Source organism: Lontra canadensis, unplaced genomic scaffold (genome assembly GCF_010015895.1).
Source record: "Lontra canadensis isolate GAN:19392208 unplaced genomic scaffold, GSC_riverotter_1.0 scaffold37, whole genome shotgun sequence".
Lineage (NCBI taxonomy): Eukaryota > Metazoa > Chordata > Mammalia > Carnivora > Mustelidae > Lontra > Lontra canadensis.
Genome location: NW_022631031.1, coordinates 6,039,139 through 6,052,006, shown reverse-complemented (window position 1 = coordinate 6,052,006; position 12,868 = coordinate 6,039,139). Strand labels below are relative to the sequence as shown.

Here is a 12,868-nt window from a genome sequence, read left to right as displayed (position 1 = left end):
CTTCTCTGTATAACTCAAAACAGTCTTCTGCCTAGGTCATGTTAACCAGTGGAGTTTTCTTGGAAATAGCATTACAGTCTTGCTCTTAGACAACTTGTGTGACTGAAGGATCTCTTTTGCAGAGGAGAAAGCTTTTGAGAACATCATATGCAATAAATTTCCTAGATTGATACCAATTTTTTCATATTCTAGAGAACATGAGTATACTTCAGGATAACTCCATGAAGTGAATACTTTTGAGTTAAATCACCATATGGTTTTATCTCTTTGAATCTTTTTTTTTAAATTTAAAGCTGATAATGTTCCTTACTTGTAAAAACCACAGTGGAATCCTATACATTGAATTTGGTGATCAAACAGACAATACTTACATGATCCCTGATATAACAGATGTAACACCAGTCACAATTTCTCTAATGCTTCATAGAAAGTTTATTTCATTTCCTGAAAACTCCAAATACAAATAAGTTTTTATCCTTGGGTGATGTGAACTTCTAAGGACTAAATTATGTCCCCTCTAAATTCATATGTTGAACCCCAAACCCATAATAAACCCATAATGTGAAGATAGGATTTTAGGGGAGTAATTCGGTTTAGGTGGGGTCATCAGTTATCTCCTGATGGGGTCAGTATCCTTTTAAGAAGAGGAAGAGAGGCCAGAGCTTTTCTCTCTACTATGTGAAGACATAGTGAGGAGGAGGAAATCTCCTACCAAGAACTGAACCAGTTTGCACTTTGATTTTGAACTTTTAGCCTTTAGAAGTGTGAAAAATAAATGTCTGCTGTTTAAACTACCCAAACTCTGGTATTTTATTATAGCAGCCTGAGTTCACTAATGCATGAAGAAAAAAGGAATTGTACTGATTATCTGTTTTTTCCTTTATTCTTGATCATAGGCCTGACCTAACCAGTGTTCTTTCAGATTGGTCATGATTTACACAGGGTTGTGTCTGACCTCTCTCTCATGAACCAAGGTGATGGTTTCTTTAGACCATAATAACCCTCTGCCAAATAGTGGTTGGATCTTCCACACCTTTTTAAATGCTTCACGAGAGATGGCTTAACACTTAATCATTACTCCTTGTTTACAAAATTTGACTCGTTTATTAATTTATATTTCCCAAAATAATTTTAATTCAGTGTCACACTGAAATTGATTAATATTTCAAGTTCTTAATTATGTTTGAAATGTTGACTCACTAATATCCATTGATTTCCAATTTATAGTTAGAATAACCAATGCAAAATGATTACCTTTTTATAACTACAGTTATTACATTATTTATACCTATATGTGTTTACTTAGTAGTTTTTGCTCTCCTGTCAACTACTTAATCTTAATCTCCAGGTTAAAAACACTTATTTCTTTGTAGTTAGTGGTTCTATTCAAAGATAATCACTGCTATTAAGATATTTTAGCTAACATTGTTTGGTAATTAATTAATTAATGCCATTTTTATTTTTATAATAATTTTATTTTTTCTATTGTTTATAATAATTTCATTAAATTTTTATGTTCTGCCCTGAATGTGGAATGCAATACTATCATTTGCTTAATTTTAAAAGTCTTTCTATATCCCACTAAGTGGCATTTTAAACCATTTTTCTTCCTAAAATATATTAATTTCCTATGAAATTTATCATATCACCTTTATTACCAGCAAGTCCTTATTAAAAGCAAAATATTTTATGTCTTTAATCTTTTTACACACAAACTGTAGTTAAAAAGGAAAATGGCAACTGGATTTCTTGGTTCTTATAGTGTGCTATTGCCAAAATATTACAGTCATTGTCTGAGGTACATAGTTTAAAAAAAGTTTTATAAAAAATACGTTAATGTCACTCTAATTAATATGTTTGCAAAACTTAATGAGTAGGAAATTTCACTTCTGCTCTGAATGTTATTCATAATTGTAGTAACCGAATTGCAATATTGAGATAGAAGGACTGCTGAAAGGTCAAATATTTTAATAGTGTTTTTAATTTCTTTATAATCAACAGTTAAATTTTTAATAAACGTTGAACACATACTATGTAACATTAATATATTAAAATATAATATGTAGACTTAATAAGTGTGCATTTAACAAAGGAAATCAGAATAATTTTTATTTTTTTAAGTAATAATGACTTTGGTGATATGCCTAGGAAGCTCCAAACACTAATTTACTTTTTTCTGAGTACAAGAGAAATATGCTGTGTCTGTTACTAGTGCCAGTCTAGCTAAGGTCGTAAATTTCATTTACTTCATTTCAGAGATCAGAATATCCCTCTCTTATGGAGTTTATGGTCTGTTTGCCCATTCTTCCTGCTCAACCTAATGAATCAGAAAATATTTTGAATATGGTATTTAGGGAGGTGATGGAAGGCATCAAAAATACTTTGAGTGTGTTAAAACAGCCAATACAGATGGAAGTGAAAAGGTGTTTAAACTTTCTAGAAAATATCTGAGGATTGATAACTAAAATAGAGGTTTTTTTCTTTCCTGTTTGACAAAGAATTTTAGCATTTGGAATTTATCCTCACTAAATTTGTTATTGTTCATCTGAGATACTTTTGTGATCTGAAAAAAATTGGAAACAAGCTAAATGCTCATCAAGAGAATGAAGAAAATCATGGTACAGCTTGTTAGTATGTGATTGTGTAAGTTATATCCAATAAGATGGTTTATAATAGCATAATAAAATGAGTACTGAAGTAATAAGCAGTGGCACTGGGTATATAGATTATGATGACTTTTTTTCTAATTTATAACTCTTTTTCTTCTAAGTACTGGAAAGCAGTGGCAAAGAAAATACAACAAAATTTTAACAGTAAATATCTTCAGGTTAGAATTACTTTTTTTCCCTTCATATGTGTATATTTCCTTTTGTGTGTACACATTCTGTAAAATATTTACTTTGAAAAAGCTACCTTTGGCTTATGGTAGGAAGTAGTTTGCGATTTAAGAATTGAGTACTCATTATAATAATGATGTTTATGAGTGATAGAGATATCACCGCATATACTTGATTTTCTCATGGCAAATGGACATCTGAAGGTTTTTCACAAAATAGTTTTTATGAAGTTTTTATGAATAGTTTTTATGAATTCTACTGAAGAACTGTCTGTCACTGCCCTGGTAGATTCGTTATGTCTTCCTAAATTGTGGATGGTTTTCTGAAGAATAAATTCAGACTTTGGGGGGAACATTCTTTTGGTTTATTTTGTCCAAGAAAAGATGACTAAATAAATTTGTTTATTTTGGTTCAACTTTTTCCTTTTCTATAATTATACATCTAAGAAGTTTTATGCCAACTTTTTTAAATGTAAAAAAATATTCAAGTACATTTAGATGAGTTAAAAGTATTTGGAAAACGACTGTCCTTTTGTGCATGTTAAGAAACTAACTATATGCTCATTGAATTTTTGTAATATTCTTTAATGATAAAACCAGATATTTTCTGATTCAAGAAGTTTTCTCTGGTCTTCCCAATTGGATATGAGCTCTTTCTTTTCAGATATCACTAGTTTGGAAATCTTGCAGCATTTCCAAGTTTTAACATATATTATAAGACTTCTTTGAGTACTAACTCTAGACTTGAACAGATTATAATGTTTAGGGCATGATATTCTTTTCTTAATCATTTTTGTATCTTTTTCATCTTTTCCCAGGTTTTTGAATATAACATGTACTAGTATTGTTGAATGACTTTCTTGAATACTAGGGTATTTCTTGTTGTTATTTTTGTAGTTCATTCTGTGTTCAATATGAATGTCTAAATAAATCTAAGTTTGGAAATTCAGGACCATGAAATCAAGAGAAGAGTAGAATTTACTGCTATATTAATCTTTTCTACTCCAAAAATGTTTTCTCTATAGTAAATTTTAATGTTGTCTTTAATAATTAATGTGTCCTTCTTAGATTCAAAGCTAGAAATCTGCGAAGACAGATCTTTAACTATTCTATACACATTCTTTCTGATTTTATAGAGTATTTACAATCTTGGTGTGATATTTTCAGAATGAAAACCATACTCTTTTTTTTTTTTAATATCGTGTTAGTTACCGTACAGTACATCACTAGTTTTGATGTAGTGTTCCAAGATTCATTGTTTGCATACAGCACCCAGTGCTTTATGCAATTTGTGCCCTCTTTAATACCCACCACCCCCACTCACCCATCCCCCCACCCACCTCCCCTCTGAAACCCTTGGTTTGATTCTCAGAGTCCATAGTTTCTCGTGGTTCATCTCCCACTTCAATTTCTCTCCTTTCATTTTTCCCTTCCTTCTCCTAATGTCCTCCATGCTATTCCTATGTTCCACAAATAAGTGAAACTGTATGATAATTGACTTTCTCTGTTTGACTTCTTTCACTTAGCATAATCTCCTCCAGTCCCATCCTTGTTGATGCAAAAGTTCAGTAATCATCCTTTCTGGTGGCTGAGTAATATTCCATTGTGTGTGTGGACCACATCTTCTTTATCCATTTGTCTGTTGAAGGGCATCTTAGGTCTTTCCACAGTACTCTGACATTAGTCTTCATATGGCAACTGTTTAAATTTTTAATTATTCTTCTTCTGAAATATATCTAATACCATCATATCTTTTGTAAGTTTCTGGGACCAAAAACATATTCTGTAATACACAAATAAACAAATAGTTTTTGAGTTATACAGTAAATATATTTTTAAAAGACAAGAGTCCTGTTTAGCCTTTTTGGGTACAAAAATGCATTAAAATATTGCTTTAATTTTAACTAGATAAAATTAAAAATACAGTACTTCACTCATAGCGGCAAGAGTTAAGATCTCAAAAGTCACATGGGGTTATTGACTACCATTTTGGATAGTGTAGGTATGGAATATATCCATCTTTATAGAAAATTCTGTGGGGCTTCAGTGGTTTATAGTTTATCATACAGCAGCCTTCATAAACACTTAACACTGCTCCATTCAAACTTCTAGCTTAATAACAAAGAGACAAGTTCTAGGATTAGTTGCATTTTCACCAAAATATTCATTTTTCTCTTGTCATTTGCTTTGTAGCTATAACATCTCCTTGACTATTCTTACAATGTAAGCATTTTTTCAGTACCTCAGAGTTCCTTGATTTTTCTTTTTCTCAGTGGTTTTCAGCAATTTGATTATGATCGGTCTGTCGTTTTGTTTATTCTGATTAGAATTCAGTGAGATTCTTGGATCTGTGGGATGATATAATTTTCATCAAATTTGGGAGATATTTGACTATTGTTCTTTTGAGTATTTTTACCCCTGTGGGACTCCAGGTGTATGTGTATTAAATAGCTCGATACTATCATTTGATTTACTGAGGCTCTCTGCTCAGCTTTTTTTCTTAGCGTTTTATCTCTATAATACATCTTGGATATTCACTATTTCCATAACTTCAAATTCACAAATCTGTTTTTCTGCAGAGTCTTATCACCTATAATATCCATTAAGTACATATTTTTAATTTTAGATCTAGTTTTCATCTGTAGATGTTCCTTTGTTAACATATAATGTATTATTTGCTTCAGGGTCCCAGGTCTGTGAATCATCAGATGTCTTACACACTTCACAGCACTCTCCATAGCACATACCCTCCCCAATGTTCATAACCCAAACACCCTATTCTTCCCCCCCGCCCAGTAACCCTCAGTTTGTTTCCTGAGATTAAGAGTGTAGACATTCCTTTGGTTCTTTTTTTATATCATTAATTTTTCTCCTGGTTATGGGTCACACTTTTCAATTCATGGGATCTCTAGGAATTTTTTCTTGGATGCTAAAGATTTTGTATTTTGTGTTGTCTGAGTTTTAGTTCTTAAAATAAGTATTGTGCTTTGCTCTGGTAGACCTTTGGATTGTTTTTGGTTTAGTTCGATCATCTTCAGACTTGTTCTTAAGTTTTTTTAGAATAGTCCCAGAGTACCTTTTACTGTAGGGATCATTTATCTGGTGTCTGAACATAATGCTCCAGGGGTCGGTTTGGACACTCTACTGTTGCTGGTAGGAACTTGAATTATTCTCAGCCTTTTATGGGTCTGGTAACTGACAGCTTTCCAATAAGTTTTTAACCAACCTCATAGAAGCTGAACTTTTGCATGCATATTCTAGGAACCAACATAGATTCAAAAGATCCCGAAGACAACTGGAGTAGTCTGAATAACTCTCTTCTTTCTAGAAATCTGCCTCACAATTTCCTGCTTCGTCAGATTCCCTGAGCTCTGATTTCTATTGCCTCAACTCAGTAAGGTAGCTGTCTCTGCTTTCAGTCACACGTATGCGAACACATTACACATATACACATATTGCAGCTCTATGACCTGAAATATGTTCCTTTTCTCTTAGATGTCATGGCTCTGTGATGCCTGTGGTTTAATGTCTGAAAACAGTCATTTCGTCTATGTTAACCTGATTTTCTAGTTTTTGGAGTTAGGAAGATTAAAACCCCTGTTATTCTATCATGTCTGAAAGTGAAGTCCTTCGACTGATTGAAGATTCATGTAATATAGAAGTACAAGCTAAATATCATACTATGAATTAAGACAATTTTGCAGAATGTTGAAATGTTAATGTATAACTGAGACAAAACTCTGTCATTATAAATGCTGATAGAAACTGGCAAGTAATTTTATGTGAGAGAGTAGACACATACAGACTGTAAGGTGATGAAGAATCAATAAGAAGAATTACACAATTGGCAATTTGGAGTTACAGCTTTGAGAATCATTTACATAGAGCAAAAAGATGCAGTCAGAGAGATTATGTTGATATTTAAAAAGATGCAGTCAGAGAGAGCATGTTGATATTTAAAAAGATGCAGTCAGAGAGCATGTGGAATTCTAGGATAGCTGTGCCTTCATCTTAAATTTGGCTTGGGGTCATTATCAAAGACAGACCACTGGGCTCTGTCAGCCATGGGTCTGACCCACTTGAACAGTTCTTGAGTTTGCATTTTAACCAGTTCATCCCTCTTTAGGAAATAAAACATCAACCATCGTCATGGTTTATTATTGAAAGTAACTCTACTATATTTCTAAAAACACTGATCACATAAGAGCAAAAAGGAAATAAGAGTATTTCTATGAATTACATTATTGATGTTGGCCTGGAGTGGTAAGAAAGGTAACTATGGATTTTGGAGCCCCCAAAATGGATCTTTAGTTTTCCCTTTCAGTGTGATTAAAATACATGAAATTATATGAGGTAGCTAGTCATTTGTTTAAAATACATATGTTCACCTTGACTTTTCTGTATCTAGTTGATTCTCAGAGCATTTGTCTTGAGATATGCAATAGCTCAAGTTGCAAAATTAAAAACAAAATTACCAGCTTTCCTTTCCTTTAACCCTAATCCTGAATAATTCATAAAACAACCACTTAAGTCTAGCTAAACTAAAACAAAACAAGAAAACAACATAATCCTTGATTTGAATGATGCCATACTATTACTTTTTATGGAATATCTAAATGTTTATAAAATCAAACTTCATTATAAAGGGTTATGTATAATTTTGACTGTCCAATATTTAGTAAAATTTTAATAATCCAAGATGTGATCATTAACAACCTAATTTGAATCATTTTTATGTTATTTGGTTGCTCTTGATTTCAGAAGTATCTGGTTTAGTCAGTAAATTTTCAAACATATTCAATTTATATGCATTTAAGATTTCTACCACTTTAATGCTCAACTTAGAAATATTATTTAAAATTATTTTTTAAAAAGATGTATTTATTTATTATTTTTATAGCCATAAGGTTTTAAAAGAGATTATTCATATGAAAGTATATATATATGTATATAGATATGTATGTGTATATCTATCTATATATAGATAGATAGCACTGATAAAATGTATTAATTAGCTAATGTTTAACAATGATCATCAATGTCAGAGATTGTATCCTTGTTGAAATTTTTAGTTTCACCATATTGGTTTTTTAAAAGTGGTAGTCACTTTAGAAGAAAATGTCTGGCCAAAAACAAACAAACAAAAAAATACAAAAGGAAGGGAGGGAGGGAGAGAGGAAGGGGGGAAGGAGGAAGGGAAGAATGGAAGGATGAAAGGAATGAAGGGAAAGGAAGGAAAAGGAGGGAAGGAAGGAAGGAAGAGGGAGGGAGGAAAGAGAAAGAGAAAGAAAGAAGAAAGAAAAAAAGTGCTTAATAAATATTGTTGAATAAACAAATGAATGAATTTTTAAAACCTTATAAAAATAAATCTGCAAGTGCTGGAGTACTTAGAAATAAAAGTTTCATTGAGTTTAATTAAGCACAATTAAATACTCTGCCAAGCTCAGAAAACAGTTTTTAGAAATACTGGCAGTCCTTGGGCAACATAGGAGCTGTTAGTTAAATGAATTAAAAATGAGTTTGAGAATAGAAATTTCAACACAGATGCCCAGTCTACTAATTTGCTGATCATTGATGAAAACTGGCTACACATGTTGTCTTTTTTTTTTTTTTTTAAACCAATATATGATATTGGCTCCATTAAGACAATGTACAGAATTAACTCTGGTTAAATCCCTTACTTACACAATTACATTTTTCTTATGTTAAATTTTTAAATAAATTTTTAAACCTTTTTTCACTCCTACAGCATTTAGTGGAAAGAATTGTTAGTTTCTGATAAAAAGTTTCCGATAATGAAAGATCCAATATATGTATATTTTATGGAAAATGTAGAGTTAAAAATGCATGTGCTCAACAATATAAGGTGACTTACTCAGACTTGCTTCTGAGAAATTGACTGAAAAATACAAACAACTACAAAAGTTTTCGTCATTATGTGAGGCTGGATTTTGGATAAATAAATCAGGAATCCATTTATAACTATTCGCCAAGTGTTTATAAGTGTTTTCTTCATTTTGTAATGCAGTGTTCACCTTTTACATTTCTAAATTTTCTTCTCAAGAAAATCAGCGGTAATTATGGATTTGAGATTACCTGGTACACTGTTGAAAAATGTTAAATATTGGGAGTATCCATCCAACCTAATTCTTTTCTTTTTGATTATTTCTGTTTGTTTGTTTAAGGATTAAAACAAGGTGAGCCAACCATGACTGGCAAAACACAGACCAGCAATGTCACCAATAAGAATGACCCCAAGTCCATCAACTCCCGAGTTTTCATCGGCAATCTAAATACAGCCATTGTCAAGAAAGTTGACATTGAAGCCATTTTCTCAAAGTATGGAAAAATAGTTGGATGCTCAGTTCACAAGGGTTATGCATTTGTACAGTACATGAGTGAGCGACACGCAAGAGCGGCAGTGGCTGGAGAAAATGCCAGGATCATTGCCGGCCAACCACTTGGTAAGTCGTGCTCACATATGGCTTTCACATTAGTGTTCTCGTCTTTGCGCATATCTGCATACAGTTTAACTGTGACAAAGCCAGCACTACCATAATATCTGTCTCTTATTTAACCAGGTATAGCGTTTGCATATTGGTAATTTATATTATTTTCATGTTTTTGTATTGTTTTACATGTTTCTTATTTTTTCTGCCAGTTTACAGACTTGAGATCAAGTCCATGTTGTAGGAGGTGTTCCCTCCACCAAGCCTAAGAGGACCAGGCAAATGAAAAAACATGCATCATATTTTGCTTTATTTGACTTGAAACGATACCTGTCTCCCAGGAAAGACTATGCTAAGCAAAAAGATAACTCTGCCTTTTATACTTTTAGCATTTGCTCTGAGGGTTAGCATATTTTCCTAACTTCCTGTTTTTATTGTTTGAAGAGAAGAGATAGAAAATAGCAATAAGAAGTTAATCGAGAACTGGAAAAGAGATATAACCCATTCTTTCTTATCTAGCCCAGAATCTTGTATGTCATGCCTGTTCAATCATGTGCAATGATCAAATTTTTATCTAATATTCAAAGAATATATAGGTTTTTTTCAAAGGAGAAAAAATAATATAGTCTGAAGTAAAATGTAAATACTTAGGAGGAAATACTTTATAATAAATCTGTAGATTAAAAAATAAAAAATAGTCTATTTTTCTACAAGAGAAAAAAACATAAGACATCACTGATCCCTTAATGTATACCTCTTCTCCTGTTCAGATTCGTATTTTAAGTTAATTATACAACATATTTTCTCAGCATCATATGCCCAGAACAAAACCCTTGATTTTTCACACCCTCAATTTTCCTTCATCCCCAGGCTTCTCCATCACAGTAACTGGAAACCTCACTTAATCAATTTTTCAAACAAAAACTGAGGTGTCAACTCTGATTCTTCTGTTCTCTCTACACTTCAAATATAATCCATCATCATGTTTCTTGCCTTCGATATATCCCAAACCCAATCACCTTTTAAATCTGCCAGTAGCCATCTCATCCAGGCCACCATTATGCCTCAGTTAGGCTGCTGAAGTAACCACCTAACTGGTCTGCTTCTTTCCACTCTTACCAGTGTCCCTTTAAAAACATAAATGTGACGATGACATTAACATGCTCTTAAAACTCTAATGCTTTTCCATTTCACCCAGGGTGAGATTTATATTCTATACTACACCTCAAATACCTCACACATCTTCAAGTTCATCTCCTTCTCTCTGTCTTTGTGTACCGTGTCAGTAATCCTGGCCATCTTGCTATGCCTCAAACGTTCCAAGATTGTTTTTACCTCAGAGGCTTTGGACTTGCTATTCCTTCTGCTCAGAAGACAGATCTTTGCTGCAGATCTTCTGCTGTCTATTTGATTATGTGCTGTACTCAAATTTTCCTTCCTCGGAGAGACTTCTCCTGACCAGCTTACCTAGTCTTCTGCCCTCTTGCCTACATTATCCATTTCATTATAGTACTTTATGTATTTTTTTCATAGCCTTCATGAGTACCTGGGATTACATAATTTATGATGTATCTCTATTATGTCCACAGACATAAAGATGAAGGGGCATATAAAAGAAATAAGCTAAAAAAAAAAAAAAAAGAAAAGAAAAGAAAAGAAAGAAGCTAAAAGCATAGACAAACCAAGTTATAAGAGTGTTAAGGACATTATACTATTAAGTCACATAACGTAGTTATGAAAAATGTTTGGGAAGCCATAGAATTCAATAAAATAAGAGTGAAGTCTGAGGTGATAGTCTTCGGTGGGGGGGAAGGATTTTTATATAAGTGCTTGCTACAGACCCACAAATAATCACTTACATATAGGAATATAGTTTTTATTTACCTTTCTCTAATTCATTTTTTAAAATATTTTAAAGAAAGGTAAAGCTTTCCAAAAGACATTGATAAGTTTTTTATTTGATCTTTTTTTATTCCCCTTAATGTCCCCATTCTGCTTATTTACCTTGAAATGGAAATTTTCTGACAACTTTTGTTTTTCTAAGTTGAAATTCTTATTTCAAGGCCACATTCTAGCCAATGTCAGAGAAATACCCATTTATTGCCTGTATCCTGATTGCTATGAAACTAACACATACTTGCAGAAATGTTTTAATTATTATTTTTAAAAAATTCATTATCAATATATGGCCAATTAAAAGTCCAATTCACTTACTAATGAGCTTTATTTTTTTAAGTGATCTCTGCACCCAACATAGCACTCCAGCTCATGACCCTGAAATCAATAGTTGCACATTCTTCACTTAGTAATGAACTATAGCTAATTTTCCAGAATCCCATTTCCTCCCACTGTTCAGTTGATTACTCTCCTATTGAGAAGAATGTAATTGATAAAGAGAACATCAATACTAAAAATTTTGTGGCTAACTTAGAAAAACCCAAGGAAAAAAATGAAGACACCAAATCACTACTCTTTGAGAGCCACAGAATTAAATTGTGTTTCTAATAAGATACCATTTCTCATTCTTAGTCATTTGTCTCAGATCCTCTCTTTGCTGTGTCCTCAGGTTAATCTCTGGAGCATATATCTTGATCAGCCATAATCACCCTTTCTGCCTGAATCCAAGTTAAAAACTTTATTCTTTCAGTTGAAATCTAGTCTTTCACACTACTTTTGTCTAAAGTGTGCATCTTGGGGCTCCTGGGTGGCTCAGTGGGTTAAAGCCTCTGCCTTCGGCTCAGGTCATGATCCCAGGGTCCTGGGATCAAGCCCCACATTGGGCTCTCTGCTCAGCAGGGAGCCTGCTTCCTCCTCTCTCTCTGCCTGCTTTTCTGCCTGCTTGTGATCTCTGTCTGTGAAATAAATAAATAAAGTCTTTAAAAAAATAAAATAAAAAAAATAAAGTGTACATCTTTTCATACAAAGCATATGCTTTATAACCATTAGTAAGATTGCTTTTCAGGTCAAGTGTCTGAATGTACCCACCTTTTCTAAAACCATATTGCTAGAAATTCAGGCAAGTCTTCCAGTTGTCCCTTATAGAGAGGAAGTTTCCCAGCCAAGTCCTAAAGAAGACTCAGTTTTCCAGGAAGTCTGTCCATTTCTAACTTTAAATATCGTACTTTTATTTTTACTGACAAGCAAAACTTAGATTTAGGTAAATCACTTTTCTTCATTAATTTTTTGACTTCAAATAAACCCTTTATGATTTGCAGGTCCCACCAAGCTCTATAAGCCCTTAAATTGAAGTGAATTGATGATGGATCAAATAACAGAACACCATCATATGAAACTGGAGTTAGCTTCATGTACAATAACTTGTGTAAAGCATTCTTCTTTCTCTTAGAGTGAGAAGAAAATTAACAGTGATGAAGCCTTCCACTAGGCCAGTACTTTACCTGTATTTTCCTATTTGCTCTCAATACATAGTTAAAATAACTTCTTCTAAACAGAAACGATCTTTTCATATCACTATGTATTCAAAATTCTTTATGTAAAATTTAGAGATTAAATGTCAAGGGGTGCCTGGGTGGCTAAGTGGGTTAATCCTCTGCCTTCGGCTCAGGTCATGATCTCAGGGTCC

The 12,868-nt window shown here is 32.9% G+C and overlaps 1 protein-coding gene across 1 annotated transcript in view; it reads left to right on the top strand.

Moving 5' to 3' along the window:
* The window catches only part of RALYL (RALY RNA binding protein like), a 680,011-nt gene that overhangs the window by 308,067 nt on the left and 359,076 nt on the right, over window positions 1-12,868 (top strand). The window contains 1 exon segment of the mRNA XM_032869110.1: window positions 9,022-9,300. Within this exon segment, the coding sequence (XP_032725001.1) occupies window positions 9,022-9,300 (279 nt within the window).